The sequence below is a fragment of the Coturnix japonica genome, chromosome 10 (genome assembly GCF_001577835.2).
Source record: "Coturnix japonica isolate 7356 chromosome 10, Coturnix japonica 2.1, whole genome shotgun sequence".
Lineage (NCBI taxonomy): Eukaryota > Metazoa > Chordata > Aves > Galliformes > Phasianidae > Coturnix > Coturnix japonica.
Genome location: NC_029525.1, coordinates 16465280 through 16484524, shown reverse-complemented (window position 1 = coordinate 16484524; position 19245 = coordinate 16465280). Strand labels below are relative to the sequence as shown.

Below are 19245 nucleotides of genomic sequence, written 5' to 3'. Positions count from 1 at the left end.
TGGTAAACTGCTTTGTTTGGTAAACGTGTTGCTGAGTTAAAGAAAGGAAGTAGATGAGGAGGTCTGTGTGTTTGCACAATAAGCTACAGAAAGTGTTTCTGACTTCCTGGTACCGCTGTAGCACCTTGATTTTAACACCCTGGAACAAAAAGGTCCATTTCATAACTAAAAGGGTTATTATCACCAGTGGCTCCTACATGTGCTTAAACCAGGGAAGAAACTGCTGTAAGCCATCTGCTTGCTGAGCTTTGCATTTCTTCCCTTCCCCACAGCACAGGCGGATTGTCAGGAATCCTTGTTTCTTTCGTTCAGTTCTTCAGAAGGACAACACTGTGCCAAATGGTGATGTTGCTTTTTTGTCTTACCTTTGATGCTAACCCTCCAACACTTCACCCCATGGTCTGCAGGAGATGCCATATAGCACACTGCGCTGACAGGGCACTCATTGGGTTTATCAACTCCATTGTCTCTCGTGTGTTTTCAGTTTCCGAAGGGTCGTTACAGCTTCTGTGATGATTGTTTTCTTCCCAGATGTATCTCAAGGTAGCAGCAGTGTGCATTGCTTTTCCAACCCAAGCTACCACACTCTCTCGTGCGGTGTGACTTCACGCTTCTTTCCCCGTAATCTGGATGGGAACAGCTCCAGTAAGGTAGATATGATCCCACCCCACTGCAGCGCTGTTCTTATCAGTTCAAGGAAATAAGGCAAAGCAATGACTGCTGGATCCTGACACGGTGGCTCCGATGGACACAGCAGGGTCTGCCTGCCCTGTGTGTGTCTGTGTAATCTCTGCACCCTGTGACAGGAGCATCAGCCCATGGTCAATAAGCCTTGCTGCCTAAGCAACTATAGGCCATGTTTGCATCTCAGAAAAGATAAAGAAGCAGATGATTGTGATTCTTCATTAATATAATGAAAGTAAATCAATGAAGCATTAAGTCAGGAGTCTAACTTGGATAAATCGTTGTTTCCCAAATCAGCAGACACACGAATTTGTTGTTGGCACAAAGACAGATGCAGGAAAGTGCTGGGGGTGAGCAGTGCTTTCATCCAGGGTGCTCAGAGCTGTGCCGTCCCTTCATGCTCTCAGCAGATCTCTTCAGATTGGAAATCTCAGACATCCAGGAGGAGATCAATGCGTGTTGCTATTGATTCCATGGGACCTCTCCTGGACTACACTGAATTCACCCCTTCAGCATTAGACTGAGATGTGGTAAATAGTAAGGCAGCTCTTCCATTGGAGTCTTCATAAACCAAGGTGGGGCAAAGGATAGGGAGCAGAAGAAGGAAGAAATGCTATTGGTTTCATTAGGGCTGCCAGCTTTACAAATGACGGTCCTTGCTGGCTGCATTGGTTTCATCCAAACGTAGCTCTGGTCACTGGGAAGCCACGAGAACAAAACTGGTGCCACAAAGACACCATGTAATGAAACAGGGCATGCAAAAATATTTCCACTTGTGCTCCTGTTGGACATTTCTTGGTTCTAACAAAACAATCTCATTAAACTGTAATAACAAACCTGGCTCTAGAGATTTTGCAGAGGAAAGGTTGGACAGGTGTGTAAATATGTTTTCTGAGGTGGATGGTCCCCTCACATTGTGCAGTTCTGCTCCCAAGTTGGGAGTGCTCATGATGTCAGATTGAGGATGAACACCGTGAGTGTGGAGTTGGACCACCAATCCTACTGCACTAATATCAGTGAGGTTGGAGAAGGTCAAAGCGAACACCTACCTCGATTTCCCAGCCTGCAGCACTGTCTGATCACACAGCAACTTCATACATTTAGCTGCCAAAGAGGTATGAAACCCAGTGGTGCATCTGGACAAGTGTGAAAGCTGCCTGCCTTGCAGCAGTGCTGCCTCTTGTAGTTGATCAGCAGGTTGTCCTGGCATTGAAAAAGAAGGGAAAAAATGGGTCTGGTATTTTTAGGGCACTTATCGAAATGTATGGCCTGACTTTTCCTTTATGTCCCCCAGCATCTAACTTATTCATGAGAAAGCTTTGCAGTGCTGAGTAGCTGGGGATGGCCAAAAATATGCAGCTCCTGTCTTGCTGTTCTCCAGCCAAGTAAGACAAAAGAGCATATAAAGCCCCTAATGGCTGCAGTAACGAGTTTCATTTCCTAATCAGTTTGTCTGGTGCCATTTCCACTTTCTGCAGGGAAATGCGCACAAGTTGTACTTGGAAGATTCATTTCTTTCCTGTGCCAGCTTGAGGTCACGTGGGAACCAGCACAGATGCAAAATGACAACAAAAAATGGCAGAGGAATCCTGTGAAGTGCTGAGGCAGAGTCCTGGCTGTGCTCTCAGGACCACCCTTCTGCTTTCCATCCTACTGCCCTGCCCAGCTCAGCAAGGCAGGAGGGCACCCTGCACAGCCCTTCTAGGCTGGGAGGGTCTCACCTCCATTTCCCCTCTGCCAGGCAGGCTGTTGGCCACTGCTTGGGATGCTGCCCATGTCCTTACAGTAAAACTTAAAGCTGCTGAGACAAGCAGCACAGAGGTGTTGGAGTCCTCCTAGTGCATGCAGGGGAGTGATTGTGCTGGAACACATGCAGGCGAAAGCAGGTGGGAGGATAAGGGGGAGCATATGAAGAGAGACTTCTTTTATCTAGCAAAATGAATGCTGAGAGGGAGTGTGATTGCCATCTATAAATACATCGGGGTAAACAGTAGGAGGGAGAAGAGCTATTTAAGTTAGATAGCAGAGTTGGCACAAGAACAAATGTGGATCAACTGTCCATGAATGCATCGAGGTTGGGAGTGAGATTTCTAACATCAGATCAGTGAGATTTTGGAACAGCTTCCCAGTAAAGCTAGGAGGACAAAGAAACCTGTTAAAATGAAGCTTGATGTGTTATCTAAGTAATTATGTGCCAGGATCTCTGCAGTGAAAGGCAGCCAGACTCAGGTGCCCAGTGATCAAAAGCTCTTCCCTAACACATGGTCAGGGTCTGGGCTGTGTCATGGCCTGAGGAGGAGGAGAGGTTCCTGCATCCCAGTGCAGACAGGACAAGAGGTAAAAGGGCCTTAAGTTGCACCAGGGGAGGTTCACTTCTGCAAAATGCTGCTAAAGCGTGTGGGGACAAAAACAACTCCTCCCTATGGAGCATGATGCTGCTGCACAGCTGTGCCAAGAGCAGATGGGGCATGCTTACCTCAGTGCTTCACAGAGCCCTTAATTCCACCCTTGCTCCCTACCCACTGAGAATAACATTGCAGCCAGAGCTCAGGTGCTGCTGGTTTCCACAGACATCCTAAAAACCAATTGCATTTAGATGTCCAGAGCAGAATGCTTAAAGCCAGCAGATTCAGATCTATTAAAGGAAGTTCTACACTCTACCAAAGACTTCCCATAAAATTAGAAACAGCAAAACAGAGGTCACTGGAAATGGACTTATGTTATCACCCAACTGGTAATGAACTCAGCCGCCAAAAGCAATGCAAAACAGCTCTGACTGAAACCCACCCAGGGAAAGAAGAGTGCAAGCACAGTGCTGGAAAGGACCATCTGAAGCTGAGAAATGCGGACACCTGCATTGGGGCAGCTGCAGCTGATGGGAAGCACTCACCAGCTGCTTCCTGGGAGGGTTCCATGGAGTCAGTGCCAGCACTTAGTTGCTTAATTACTGTAGATTCCTTAGAAAACCTGAGCATGGACGAGCTGTGCTCAGCTCCTCCCTGTGACCCATCCAGCTCTGAGGCACAGACAGCAGCTCTGCTTTGCTCCTGTGAGTATCTTGTTATTCTAAGGGAAGATTTGCAAGGTATGAGATAGTTTTAACCAAGTTGCTAAAGTAATATGCTTGGGTTTTTAGTGGGCAAATTTACTATGAAATGGTTTTGTCTTTTTTTTTTTTTTTTTCTCTAGGAAAGTAATTTTGGTTCACAAATTGAAGTCTCTTCCATCTTGGGAAAAAATGTTAGCAAATTATAGTGTGCTAAGAACTGATAGGAGCACAAAGAGGCGGCTATAATCACATTTCTTCATAATTACCGCATTCTGAAAAACTTAGAAGTGTCCCCAGATCATTTCATTAAAAAAAATCAATTCTAGCCCATAGCTCTTCATGCCAAATTCTGGGTTTGTGAGCTGATTTATAAACCCTGTGCAAACAAGGCTTTTAATAGCAACTGGAAGGCTTTAATAAATGTGATCTAAGTGGTGCAGCTGGAATGAAAGTCGGCATTCATGTGATTGCTGCAAGTTTCCAAATGCAGAGGGAAAGCTGTGGGCTCTGTGGCTGAGGGCTTCACAGCATCCAAACACAGGGCTGGCAGTGCTGCTTCCTGCCCTGTGCTCTGCTGCTGTCTGTGCCTTCCTGGCTGTGTTCCTTATTCTCACTGGGGAGGCACCAGGAGTGGGGTTGGGCTGCTGTTACAGGCAGTGATTGCACACCAGCAGTGCTGCAGGTTACTGTACTGGGCTGTTCGATGTGAGGTCAGAGGGTTCTGCTGTGACCTGTGGGCTGGGGGGTATCTGCCTTTGTGTGTGTGGTTGGTGTATTCACCCCGTTGTGTGTCCTGAAGGTTTGTCCTGGCTGCATGGCAGCCCACCTGCAGCGCAGTTACGTGCTTCCCAAATGACAGCTACGTGCTTTCCAGACAATGAAACTGATTTCTGCAATGGTTTCACATAGCTCCCAGCTCACTGTGCATTGCTCATACAGAGACCCAGCACACTCTGTGTGCGTTCACACCATCTGCCCATGCTGTCTCCTGTGTCCCTGTAGTGGTTTCTGCTTTGCCCACACAACTTGGTGCATATTGCGCATGGTGTGAGCGGGGCATTTGCAGATGCTTTTTCCCTGGTGATAAAAGAGAGGCTGCAGAGCTTTACAGGCTCATCCTCAGCAAAACCTCACAGACAGATGTGTGGTTCAGCAGGGCCTGCTGGTCCTGGTGCCCCTCAGCACTGATAGAGGAGCTTATTGGGAGGTCCTCAGCATATCACTGCCTAAATCCTGGGGCTGACAGCAGGATAAATCACATCACCCTGCACTGGGGTGGCTGCAGACAGGGCTGTGCAGGGGGTGATGTTTGCTCTGGGGGTGGCTGTGGGTGCTCAGTGCAGGCTGGGATTGCATCTCACTGTAGATATCAACACATCAGTGGACTTTTTTTGTCCCAGGTCTTAAAGCCCGGTATGAAAGCTAAGCAGAAATTCCTGAGAGATCAGGGAAAATGAAGTGCTGTGGAGAGCAATGAGGGCTTTGTGACTTCGGCCCTTCAGAAGAGGGCTGGGATCTGCCCTTGAATTGACACTTCCTGAGCTGCAGTTTCACAGGGTGGCTTTCAAGGGAAAGGTTTTGAGGTGGAGCACGGCAGCTTCAGCAGCTGCAGGGGTTTGCAATCCCTCATTACTGGGATTTGCATGACCCAAAGCGCTGTGCTCTTGCAGAGGTCCCACAGGAGCACTCACTGCACAGAATCCCCATCACTCAGGCACCCTACAGCCCTCAGCACTGTGTTTAAGTATGAACTCAAGTGAGACTCCTGCAGGAAAATTGAGGCTGCACTGACACATCCCGAGCCCTGCAGCAGCTCCTGCAGCCAGCACCGCCTCGCTGTGCCCATCCTGCCTGGCTGCCAGCTGGGCACACGTTGTGCCACTGTTATTTTCCTTGAATTGAGAGGAATCTGCTCGCTGTTTTCTCTTGTAACTGGGTACACAGACGTATTACAGTCCCAGTGCCTGTCTGCATGCTTGTGTTGGTGGTTTGGTGCATCCATCTGTTGTTCTGGGGCCACCCGCATGTCACTCCATGTGCACAGGTAGCTGTGTGATTTGTGGCTCCTGGAGGAGGCCCCGTGTTTTCCAGCATGCTGTGATCACTGCCTGCTGAAGTGACTTTCCTTTGTGATTTTCCCTAATGCTCGTGAGCAACTGTTGAACTTCATACAGATAAGGATCTGAACAACATCCATCTCCCGTTTAGATTTGTGACATCAGTCTTGGGTGGGAACTGTGTGTTGATTTCAGCATTAACTCATTATCATACTTTTTGAACAGCTGAGTAACAAAACCCTTGACAGAGAAACTGCAGACTGGAGACCCTACAGCTATCTGAATGAACTAGGTCAGTAATTTTTAAACCATTTAATCATTGTAGTTGGCTTCAGAGCAACACCGAACCCAATCAGCCGTTTGTGAGGACATTGACAGTAATGAGAGATACTGGTGTTGTCTTTATTTCAATACTGGAATTGCCAGTACTGAAAAACTGAGATTTGAATGTTGTTCTCTTTACCACAAACCATGGATTGGGAAAGCAGAGTCGATATTCACTCTCATCTCCCTTCCCAGGTTGAATTGCTGCCTACCTGCTCTATAAATGTGTTTTTAAGGAGTGAAGTCCAATTGCCCTGTCTGACTTTGCTCTCCCGACCCTCCCTTTTGAACAGGGATTTCAGCGACTCTTACCCCAAAACATATCTAAAGGCAGTGCCTTCAATGATGTTTGTTTTCCTGTCTGAACCCTTGAAGTTTAGTTTGTCTTAAGCAAAAACCACTTGCCCTCTCCTTTACTGATTGCTAGTATCTTACTGGGAATGCACAGTATAAGGGGAAAATGCAGGTTTAAATGGTATTACAGGGTTTTTAAGGCCAGCTATCTCAGCTCACAGGACAGAGGCATTCACATCAGTTCATCACATCATGTCGGTGCTCTGCCCAAAGAGCATCGGGAAAATCACAAAGCTGTTGAGCTCCAGTGCAAAACCTTTTCCATCGCTATCAGCTGTGAATGTTTTCTAATAGTCTGCAGAACCGCTGCTGTGTTTATCTGTTTGTAGCATGGAGAGCTGGGGGTGATGAGGACTTCCACGTGCTCCTCCAGTCACTTTTCCTTTTGCCATCTTCCCGCTTTCCTCTCTGGCTTTATTTATCTTTATCTTGCTGTGTCCTGCACTGAGTGCTACGTTTGGCCTACATCCCTGTGCTTTTCCACTAGCAGATGCGATGCTAAATGCTCCTGCAGTAATAACAGCATAGAGGTGATAAACAGTTAAGTGTTTGCCAGCAAAAAAAGTCACATTTTTTTTTCCCCATGGCTTTTTGCTACCCAGATACGTTATTTTCATGTACTTTCTTCCATTTTATTTTTTTCTTGACACAAAAAGTCTGTTTTCCATTAATTGATAGATTATTTTCCCCTTTCAGTATCAAAGTTTGCTTATGTTGCATTTCATAGCATTGAGTTCTTGTTCACAACAAAACCAGTTTGGCATGAAACTGTAAAATAATGCATTTTCATCTCGTGCTGTTGCTTCTGTGCAATAGAAACGTCTGCAATTTTCAGATGAGAGCGGAAAAACTTATATTCTGCTTCTCTAGCTCCTAATATAAGAGAAGCCTAATGAAGCCAAATAGGAGATCTTGGCAGCCTTAAGCCACATCATGTGTGGATGTACCAAAACCTCATCCCTCCTTCAGCTTTTACTGCACAGATGCTCCAGACCACATGTTGGAATAGCAGGCAGGCGTTGTGCATTGCTGAAATTGGTTAAAATGGTGTTTTTGTTTTTACCTCTGAAATGCATTTCTGATCAAGCACTGTGCTTAGATCTGGGTGCAGCCCCGAGCAGCCCAGGATGACAGCTCCTGTATTTTGGGCTCCCTTGTACAATCACTTTCCAAAGGACGTGGCTGTGCTTGTGCTGCATGTAAGGACTCAGAGACTGCACTGATGGGGAAAACTTTGCTTCTCAGTACCATGCTGGATCCAACCTTGGGCTTCGCTTTGATCTCGTATCTCAGGGAGAGCAGGAGAAGCTGCTGCTCCCAAAGAGGAATTGCTGCCTTGCTCAGGAGAAGCCAGGAAGGAACTGTGTTGGTGCAGCAGCAGCTGAGAGGTGCTGTTGTGCTCTTTTCTGTGTGCTGTGCAATGTAATGCCTCATTTCCAAGCAATGCTTCTATATCTGTGTGTAAGAGGACCAAAGGAATGCTCTCCAGAAGTGCTGTGTGCTTTTTGTTTGCCTGTGTAGGGCAATCACACAGGTGAAGAGGACGGGGGTGCTTTAATTAACCCCTCTTTGCTCTCTTCCATCTCATAGGCTGCAGTTTTACAGCTCTGGAAAATACCTTCTGATTGTGCAGTTCAGCCTTTGCTGAACGAGGGGTCATCCCCTGAGATTTCATTTGCAGAGGAAAAGAGAGAGAGAGTTGTGAGTGGTCATGGGGCCAAAGGAGCAACTGAGGACCCAGTGCTGCTCCTAAGTCATTCTGTGTTTTCTTGTGATAGCAACAGAGCACAACAGGCAACGAACTACGTAGAGAAACAGGAGTCTTTGTATGCATATGCAAGTCTATGCATATATGCTATGCATAAGTGTACATTTGTACAGATATATCCGCTGCACATCCCTATCAGTGGATCCCATCAGTCTGCAGTTCTGTCTCAGTTGTGCAGAGCCTCACTCGCCAGACTTGCATCCTCTACAGGCAGGAGATGTGAGGAGCAGACCAAAGTCTGTGTTTTTACTGCTGGCACATTTGTTAATGAGCTTCAAATATCAGCTTGTCAGGCTTTTTCAGAGAGATAATTTTATCAGTTAAGTGGAGCCGGAGTCTTGTGATGAGCACATTTCTGACCTAACTCACTGTGTGCCCACAGCTCTCATGGATGTGTGCTTAGAGCTCAGTGCTGGGAGACTCAGTGGTGCCAAGGAGAGGCAGCTCTGTCACCTCTGCTTTGTGTTGTTGCTGTTGAATGCAGTCCAGTCCTACAAGTTTCAAGGAGCGGCTCGTCTGCATTTTCTCTTTGCTGTCTCTTGTTGCAGAACTGGAATTATTTGCCCTACAATTAATCTCCTCTTGCCAGAGTCCAGTCTGCATTAAGCAAATGAGGAGTCCAGCTTCCAGCTCCTATTCCAAGCAAGTCAAGTCTTAAAACACCTCCCGGGCTTAGAAGAGGTTGTTATGCTCATTAGCTCTTGTGTTGGATGCAATGGGCAGTGGACAGAAATGGTTTTTGTGTTGTTTTTTAACAGAAGCCCTCAGTGCAGACACTGAACGTGTGATTTGCTGCACATCTGAAGTGACTGAAGCTGCATGTATCCTAAGGACCAAAGCCACAACATCTGATTCAGGGCTGACTTTGCATTTTCTCTGAGCTGAGAGGTGTGGAAAAACATTTCCAGACAGGGCTCTGATTTCAGCCCAGCACACAGTTCAGCTTCAGACTTAATCCTAAACCTTCCTACATTGCAGATTCCTTGTTCGTTTAGGTCTTTTCCACATTCATTACCCCTGTGATTTACAAAATGTATTCATCGTTCACTTGAAGAATGCAGGGAGTGCACGAAGATGGGTTACACGAAGTATGAGCGATGATTACAGGCAGATGTAAAGGGAAGAAGCCAAGAAGGGCTGGCGGGGTCCTGCAGCCATCCCAGTGCAGCACCGTGCTGCTGCTTCCTCAGCACAGCCCTGAGGCTCCATCTGTCAATATCTGGGTGGTTGCAAAGGAAAAGTGTCCATAAAGATCTCATAAGGATGCTCAGATCGGGTGGTTCTCGACACGGAGTGAATAAGTCACAGCCTGCACGGTCCTTGCTCTAACCATGGGTATCTTCCCATTAATCCCTCAAGGACAGCTAACAGGAGACCTGTGGGACACGCTGCTTGGAGGGCTCTTACCAGCATAACTGAATTGCTTGACTGGGATTCTATCAGCCACAAAGGCAACCAAATCTGTGTTGGTTTTGCTAGTCAGTGAGGAATACCAGACTCTGGTTAAAAAGAATTAAAGGGCTTACATTAGCTTTTCCTTTGAACTGATGGATGCTGAGGATAAATGTCAGTCGTGAAAACAGAGAAGGTTCCCATCCCCTTCTACCTCTGCAAGCAGCAACAAGTTCTTGTGGAATCACGTAAGGCAGAAGTCTTTGCTTTCAGCTCTCCACTTGGTTCTGCATTTTCAGGCTGCTGTTGTCGCTTCAAGACTGTTGTCACAGCTGATGTTAAACCATACAAATTTATAACCAAAGGCATATAAAATAATATAGAAAGATGGCATTCAGCTTAGAGTCTCAGACTGTGAATTAAATAACGTATTGTACAAGTAAAAGTAAGCCAAAAATTAGGCACAGAGTAATGCAACGTGACTTGCAGGCTCAGGTTTGAAAGACTTTCTTTTAGGCTCCCTTTATCCATCTAACGTAGTGTTTCAGTAATGAATATATGGGGTTTTTTTCCTGTGCTCCTGATGGATAGCAGTTCTTGGTAATGAGCAGTGCCCTGTTTCAGGAAGGCCCTGTCTCCAGAGAAGCTCTTAAGCATATGCATAATTTTAGGCATGCAGAGAATCCCCGCTGCAGCTGAGTGCGTGCTTAGTGCTGAGGATGTGCTTAAGAGCCTCCCTAAACGAGGGCCTTGATGTACAATTTAGAAGAAAGACTATATGCTGCTCAGTAGTCAAAGCAATCCAATTTACATAAATATTTATTTCTTTTCCATTATATATCATTTTTATGCAGGTGCTTGTGGGATGGATAGACGTCAGAACACATACATAATGGAAAAAAGCTTCAAAGGTATGGTATCCAGAGCCTGCAGCCACCCTGGCAAAGAGTTTGAGAAGGGTATCGTAGAAGAGGTGAGATAGGAGACCTGGGCGAGCGGCCGTGCAGAGGCAGAGAGGGGCAGAGCAATTGCCCACGTGTGGCTGCCTGGGATCTGAGTTATGGATGTGAGTCTTTGCCAGGATGGGGGCTCCTGCCCTGGCAAAGCAGCATAGGAAACAAGGTGGGTTTGCAGCGGGGACAGGACGTGCAGGTGGAGGGGAAGCTCTTCTAGGAGCCAGCAGCCTCCCTACAGGGATTCCTGCTGACAGGCTGCTGTGTTGGTCTGCTGGGCTGCAGCTCCATAAGGCTCTCAGCCGTCTAGAGAAACAGCTGACCCTGCTACGTGGCCTTCGCAGAGATTTATAGCAGAGCCTGAGAAAAGACCTCACTCAGTGCATTAACCAGTCACACTGGCACGAAGCAATTAATGGGCTCTGACTCTAGGGCTGTTCTAAAAAGGGATCATGGGTGAGTCATGTAGAAAGGCCCAGTGACTTTAGATTTCAGTTGTCCTTCAGATTTACATTCAAAATATTCAGCTGTGCGTGAACTGTGCCTGGCACAGCATGGGCTGCCAGCACCTCGGCTCCTGCCCTGTGCCTCAGGTTGGGTCCTGCCCTGGCTGCCTGATTCCAGTGCTGTCGGCTGGGCTCAGCCAGACCCAGCTCACTGCTCCAAGGGGCTGAGCTGCCACAGGGCAGAGCCTGTATCTGTATTGATAGCGGTGCTGCTGAATACAGAGCTGGTGCAGGCAGTGATGGACAATGACAGCCCAGCCTGGGAGCACTGAGCACCTTGGGGATGCTCTCTAGAAAATAAGGTGATGTAATATTTGGTAGAATGGGGCCTTACAATACACTGAATTGCTCTGTGGTCAAGTCTTTCTTGATAAAGCTAAATTTAAAATATTAAGAGGGTTATACGTGTATATCCAGCTCAGTTCACTCATTTCAGCTACTTCCGAGAAAAGGATAATTTTGATAGCATAGTTTTCTTTTTACATGGGGCTATTGATTTCAAGATTAATTTGAACTAAATGACTGTATTTAGGAGGTTAGAAAGGTGCTCGAAACACTGTCAGACTTCCCACCCGGGGCACAGTGACACAGAGGGGATGTATCCATGGGACAGAGGAAAGTACAGCGGGAGTGAGCTGTGAAATTAATTTCTACTGTGACAAACTGTGTTTATCATCCAGGATCTGAGCCGTTTTCTTTCCATGTCTGTCTCCTTATTGAACTCAGAACTCTGGACCAGAAGCTGTGTCAGAAAGGCCGATGGGCTCTGAGGGCAGCAGGGCAGGCACAGCGTGGGGACCCCTCAGGGCAGCAAAGGGCCGGGAGTCGCTGTGCCCACCCTGTGCCTGGTGCCATGGTGTGACAGCAGCTGGGCTGTCACTGCATTTTGAGAGCAGTTTCTTCCCTGTGTGTGCTGTGGGCCCGGTGTTACCATTTCCAGCTGTTCTTTACAGCTGAGCCCTTTTCAGTCATTTATTTTATCATAAATGCGGATGCACTGGTGGGGTAATGTGACCTCAGGCACTGGCATCTTAAGGGAGTAAGTTCCCTTGGTGTGATTCCCAGTGGAACCCCAGCAGTTAGGATCACTGATGCACGGAGAGGCTCAGGGCATCACTTAGTGTGGGTCGTTTGCTTGTATGGGAATGCAGCTGTGTCATGCTCACCCAGAGCAAAGCAGAGCTTTCTCTGCATTGCTGTCCTGGCAGCAGTGAGGTTAGCCAGGGAAATGGAAGCAGCTGTGAATGTGATTAAATAGTAGGAGAGCGTGTTTTACCTGTGTACATCATATGTTCTTAGCACTTTGAAGATGAAAGTAGGTATGAAGCTTGTCATTATTATGCCAGAGGATGTTCAGAGCAGAACTGAGTAAACGGGTCTATGGGATAGACAAGTAGATGCTGAATCTCCAGTGATGAAAATAAAACCACCTTGAAAGGTGTCTGATCGTTATGCAGGAAACCCAAAGATGGGACCTGAGAACCAAAGGAGCCCCCTCCCCCTGCAGCAGGCAGGGTGCTGAGCTGGGGATGGTGTGGGCACAGCAGAGCCCAGCACTATGCATGGCCCTGGGGCAGCTGGATTGGGGATGGCTCAGTACGTTTGAGATGAGTTAAATTAATTCATGAAATGAGATCTGACAAGTGATGCCAGACTCTTTAATTATCCCCAGATTACCTCAATAGCCAAGTAAGTCAGAGGCTGCCACATCCTTCAGAGTTAAATCCCTTGCAATCTTGTGCACGATGTCCTGTGGGCTAATGGCTCCCTGGTGTATAGCGTGTTACCCAATGTGCTCTGTAAATTATATTGTATCTGAGCAGAGGGCCTAATCCCTGGGTGGACACAGAGCTCCCACTTACGTCAGCAGGCATTGGTTCATGGCAGCACTGCCTATGGGAAAAGGCAGATCTCGGGACTGCCCAAGTGACTGCAGTGAGCCCGTGATGTTTTGCTGGTCCCGTCTGCATGGGATGTAGCAGCGGTGTCAGTACTGCAGGGTCACTTCTGGCTCAGGAAGATAAAAGTAGCTGAGCTGGGTGGAACCAGATCACATACCTGGGCTGAGTCCTGGTGGTGCCTGCACCGCCTCGGGGAGCTCATGGCTGTTTGCTGTGGGAAGTGTGTGGTTCTTCCATGCACAGCTTTCCCAGCAGGGACTGAAGAGTGGGGACCAGTGCATATAGTACAGGTATTTTTACCCTAAAGATTTTCATTTCATTATAGGATTTGTTAGTCTTTGCTGCCTCCTCGCTTTTGAACACTAGTGGGTCCTAGACTGCATGGCACCTTGATTTAAGTTCGTATATGTATCAAAAGCTAGTAACTCTGAGATCATTCATGCGCAAAAGCCTTTGGTCTTGCAGGGTTGCTTCATTGCTAAGAGGAGAGGACAGGCTTTCACCAACCTGCCTTTACTGGGATTGCTGGCCAAGCCCTGTGCCAGCGGCTGCGTGTTGCTGGGATGCACCAGGCTTGCTTCACTGTGAAGTGAAGGCATTGTTAGATCTCACCCAGGCTGACGTCAGACAACAAGCTTCTAAATTTTAATTACTCCATAAATACTGCACTGGTGCCAGGGCCTCTGCCAGCCCTCTGCTTCCCTGACCCCGAGAGCTGAGGAGCCCAGAGATGGGTTTCTATTGCTGAAGCTGGAGGAGAGAAATATGGTAGCTCACTGCAGGGCATAACCTGAGCCCTTGCTTGGGGCACCTGCTCCCTGCCAGCCCCCATGGGGACTGAGGGACACACACAGACACAGCCCCAGGTCACAGTGCTGATGCAGACTGGCATGTGAGTGAGCAGGACGGGGAGGAGAAGCGCAGAGATGAGGTTTTTATAGGAGAAGCGATATCTTGTTGTCTGTCTATTTCTTAACCTGAATTTCTCTTTTTGTCTCCCATATTAGACAGCGGGGGCAACTGGGATTGCAGCTATTTTGCAAGCCCCGCTATTTCACCAGGAGTATTTCATATATACCAGGATCTGCCTTTGTACTGTAACCCAGCACAAGAAAATGCCTCATCTTTCATTGCATCGCTCTAATTCTAAATTAATGGCACTGCCCAGCAGGATGCACACAGCAGCAATGGCACGTTCTTAAATGTCAATGTTAAGACCTATTTATTCTCTTATTTTGTTGTGGGGTTTTTTGTTTTTTGGTTTTTTTTTTTAATTATTTTTAATTATTATTATGTAAAGCAAGACTGGTGCTGTACCTCGCAGCAGGCTGGCACACCCAGCCAGGGTCACCTACAGGGGACACCGGTGGTGCCACTGTGCGCCAGCCTTGCTCTCCCTGCTCCTCCTTCCCCATCTCCTTCTTCCAGCCCAGGGAGAAGAGCAGTAGATTCCTACAGCAAAGAGGGAGAAAAGTGTAAGATTCAGACAGAGGCTTGTTCCCCTGTGGAAAGCCAAGTGTTCCCCACTAGCGGGAGCCGCCTCCTCCCAGTCTTAGCAGCAGAAGGGAATACAAACAAACCAGATTCTCCTAGTGCTGGAGAGCCCCAGGAACAGAACCCCTGGGACACAGTGCACATGCTGCGCTGATGCAGTTCTACACCTGCTGGAAGTGTCTTACTTTCAAACAGACAACATGTGATGTACCCAAAGCCCCGGGATGCAGCCGCTGGTGGATCTGACCCACAGCCACATGCATGGGCTGCAGGTTACAGCAGAGCTCCTTAGGAAGGGGAGAGGGAGGGAAAAAGATTGCCACCAAAAATTAACTATTGCAGAAAATAACAACTAGAACCTTTCACAGCAAAACCTTTGGTTTCGAGCAGGTTTTTATTTCTTTCCTGCTAAGAGAATTGTGGATGCAATGGTTTGGACGCACCCAGAGCACAAGCGTCGGGTGTCTGTGCTGGATGCTTCAAGGATCTTCCTTCCCCCTGCCCCCTTCTGCCCACCCTGCCCCTCCTGGTTGAGCTGCAGCTCACCTAAGGAAGCTAACAGTCTCACCCCCATCTTGTTTTGCAGATTATATGAAGGAATCTGTGTGCAGCTCCAGCACTTGTTCTCTGAACAGCAGTGAAAACCCATATGCCACCATTAAAGATCCCCCCATCTTAACATGCAAACACTCCGAGAGCAGCTACGTGGAAATGAAATCTCCTGGTCACAGGGACTCCCCATATTCAGAAATGCCCAATTCATCGACAGCCAACAAAAACATCTACGAAGTTGGTAAGTGGGAAGCTCTGCCTCACAGCTGTTAACAGCTGGGGTTTATTTAGTGCTGCTGGGTACGGCAACCACTTTCCCTTGCTTTCCCAGAGCCCACCATCAGCGTGGTCCAAGATGCCCGTGCCCGGAGTGCCAGTTACCTCCAAAGTCCATACGACCTGCCTAGGAACAGTCACATTCCTAGTCACTACGACCTCCTCCCTGTAAGGCACAGCCCGACACACGGGCCATCTTGGGACAAGCAGTCTTAAAGGGATGGACTTCACTGTGCTGCAAACACAAGCTCTGAGGAAGCAAAGAGAAGACAATCCTTTTCTGCACTGCAGGATGCTGACGTGACTTTAGGCTGCAAGGACCTAACGTAACTAAACATCAGCTTGGGCCAGCTGCTGCTGCATGATGTTATTTAAAAAGACTTTTTTTTTTTTATATGGGTCACAAGAACTAATGAGAACCTTTTCCAGGTGCCACTGGAGCACATCACCCCTGGGAGGTGTCCACATGCTCCAGGCAAAAGCTCTCTGCCATGTGTATTCTAACGCTGGCTTTGCTGTACAGTAAAACACAACACGCTGAGTAGGAGGACATAGAGACAGACATACATTTCTACCAAGTGCATCAGAAAACCTTGTACCGTTAGGAACACTGGGATACACTTCACATCTCTGTCATGGAAATGGGACGTTTTTCTGAATGAAAGTAGGAAAGCTGCTTGTTTCACTGCCTGGAAACTTCATTCACTGCCATCACCGTGGGCATCCTGTGCAGTCTGTGCTTGGTAATTAGTGCTCAGTTCATCTTTATATTCAGTACCAGGGTATTGGAGTACAGGAATATCAACACAGACATCTTCTATTACAGTCTTAAAATATAACACCTTGGCAAATGTCCATTGATCTTTGTCAACGATTTAAGTTTAAGCAATGAGTCTCATGCCCAGCTTACCGCACTTCGAACAAGCCAGGAATATTTTGGTATAGCTACGCTTTAATTTTCCTCATACACCTTTTTCATTAGATAAATGCACAGCTTTTCTGGGTGGTGCAAACAGACACACCTTCACCTGCATCCTGGGACACTGCAGGTTTGCACAGAACAACCCTGGTCCGGTTTCCTAATTAGGTTACATTGGCTTCATCACTGGCAAACCACGTCACCACGATGCACCTGGCAGCCCTTCACGACGCCCTTTAATTTGATGTGCATTACCATGTAGTGCAACTTCATCTGTTGACAATTTTACCTGACACGTTGTTACATTGAGCTGAAAACGGGTTTTCTTTTTTCAGCGGCTGTTTGTGAAACAATGATCGAGGGGTTGACCTGTGGGAAAGCTTTGGAATAAGCCACCATGATTTCTTTTTTTTTTTTTTTTGTAATCTTTATTGACCTAGGAAATAGAATCCTTGCCGTTAAGCAGATCCTTGTAGATTTTGAGCATGAAGTAGTATTGATTCTAAGTATGTAATTTTATTAGGCAAACGCAAAGTAGCAAGTTGATTGCCTCTTCAAGGGTAAAAACATTCTGTTGCACATTCGCCAGTCTGATGGAAGCAGAAGAGAACCAAGCCAACACCAGCTGTTTGCTCAACACATGGACCGCCAATGGAAGCTGCTGGCCTAGGGGACCGGTACGAGGACCCTGCTGACGTGGGGACAGCAGCTCAGAGCCAGCTCCATGTGACAGCAGGTATCGGAGCACTGCAGGTAGGGCAGCACCATGCCCCACAGCACCCCTGCAGCAGCTGGGATGGCGGTGCCAGCTCTGAACCCCTACATGCAATCCAAGAGATCCAGACAGCAGAGCTGAGCCCAGAGATTCCCCCCGAGGCTTGCAGAGAAGCAGATTTTCATGTTACAAGACAGCTCCAAAGTATTTACATGAATGCTGCATGCGTGCATGGGGGCGATGACCGATCAGCAATAGTAGTTTTATTTTCCAGGGAAGCCTTATGTGAGATGTAAGTTGGCACTTATTTTGCAGGGCCAGGAGGGGTATATTTTGCATAAATGAATGGAAAGTCTTACCTCAAAAATACCAAGAGAAATGCAGCTTGATGAGGAATGCTCCGGTTAGAGACTTACCTTGCCATCTAGCACAAGCAGTCACAGCTCCCAGCCTGACCGGTGTCTGTGTGTGTTGCTGTCGACATTGAGATGAGAGAGCAGAGATGAGGCTCAGTTTTTGTTTTTTTTTTTCAAAGCTGGATTTTCAAACCAAATGCAACAATGTGCATAGAGCTTAACAGGAAAAAAAAGAAAACAAAGGAAGTACCTTCTTGTATATTATTAGCATTAGCTTAGAAAATAGGCACCAAAATGGCAATACTTTTTTAAGGCAAGACAGATTTGTAATATATTTGTTCACTGTGCAAAGGTATCCTACCTTGTACAAAATAAATCCGATTTCTCTCAGCGTGTCTTTCTCAAACTTTAAAACAAATGGCAGCTGGCACAGTACGCAGCTTTTGTCCAGCTCTTCTGGCAGCTCCTGTCTGCAGCAGCTGAACCTTAGCAGGTCTGAGCGAGACCTCGGTGAGGCAGACACAAGGTGATGACAGCTCCACGTCTCTCTGCTGTTTACGCAATGCCTCTCAGCCATGTCCCAATGGCATGCAGTGACACCAGTGGGTTGCAGTGCTTTTAGTAGGCACAGGAGGACACAGGCCAGCAGTGACCCCAGCACCAGGCAAACAGCAGCCATCCCAGCATCCAACTGTTCCCAATCAATAAATCACAAGCATGAATTTGCAGCAGAAACATCTTTGGAATTGATGACATTGGACCAATGCAGCAGACAGCTGCATACTGAAGCTTTTTCAATATTTGTGCTTCATATTTCTAAAGATCTTGTTAACTAAAGCCCAGCATGTAATCCTCTTATTTGACAAGCCACACTCAATAAGCTATTTAAGTCTGGAAACTCATCAGGTTTGAACTGATGGAGTAAGTAATTCCAGCTTAATAAAAATGTCTTTACATCAGAACAATGCCATGTACTTTCTGCTTCAGTGTCAGAACTTCAACTGCCATCGCACAGGAACCACAGATACCCACCAAACAGCTTCAGAATTGTTAAGGTCAGGACTTTCAGATATGTAAATGAGAACAAGAGCTCTTGGTGAGAAAATCCAATTTTACAGCATTATGCAGGAGATCCCATAAACTCAGACAGCTCATTTCAGGGCTCAAAAGCTGTATCTGTTATAATCAGTCACCTCCTATTAGCAGAGAAGAGACACTTCAGCACAGAATGAACTCCAGTTACAGCAGAGATGATTAACCAGCAGCTGAGTGGGAGGGATAGCATTAGGTCAGCATCCAGACCAGTGCCTTGTGCTGCCTCTCCAAAAGTCCCCTGCAAGGTTCCTCCTGAGCCCAGCCCTGTCTCACAGTTCAGGACCAGCCACAGCCCTGCAGCCATTAGGAAAAGGTGTTAATAAAGCATAGAACAGCAGGCAAAGGCTTTAATACCAAGGAAGTTAGAGCCCTGTACGCATACCATGTGATTTTGCTGTAGAAGGCAGCACAGCTTGTGAAGGCATTACAAACTATTGCATGAAAATTCTGGATCCCCTATTGCAGCAGTTCATAATTACAAAATCAGTTTTAGCAAGGCATTCCTGTCTAAGGCCTGTTTCGTGATTATTGCTTGTAAAGTTCTGATGAAAATAATTAAGACTTCTTATATTGCCTAAGAGCACACTCAGCCATTGCACAGCTGCCCAGGATCACAACGCAATGCTTCTCATCACACAGTGGAGGAGGAAGTGCGTGCCCACACTGACACTGCGTGGGGCTGAGCTGGGGCTTGCATTCCAGCAGGCTCTGCTGCATTCAGATTTACTGCAGAAGGAAGCTTCTTGCATAAAGCTATAAGAAATCCAAGCCTGACGTGACAGCTGAGTCAGGCTGCTGGCTAAATGAATCAGAAAAGGAAGCAAAGTGAAACTCACCCTTGCATTTCCAG

At 47.1% G+C, this 19245-nt stretch overlaps 1 protein-coding gene across 6 annotated transcripts in view; it reads left to right on the top strand.

The window, feature by feature from the left end:
• The window catches only part of MEGF11 (multiple EGF like domains 11), a 255429-nt gene extending 237167 nt beyond the window's left edge, over positions 1-18262 (top strand). For 2 of the 6 annotated variants that reach the window (XM_015873314.2, XM_015873315.2), the window contains 5 exons: positions 532-650; positions 6016-6082; positions 10483-10539; positions 15069-15275; positions 15366-18262. In XM_015873314.2, coding sequence (XP_015728800.1) covers positions 532-650; positions 6016-6082; positions 10483-10539; positions 15069-15275; positions 15366-15526 — 611 coding nt within the window. In that variant the 3' untranslated portion in view covers positions 15527-18262. Of the gene's footprint in view, positions 1-531; positions 651-6015; positions 6083-10482; positions 10540-13995; positions 14179-15068; positions 15276-15365 lie in introns of those variants that run through there. The other 4 variants (XM_015873317.2, XM_015873316.2, XM_015873320.2 and 1 more) reach the window with 4 other exon arrangements.
• The last annotated feature ends 983 nt before the right edge of the window (positions 18263-19245 follow it).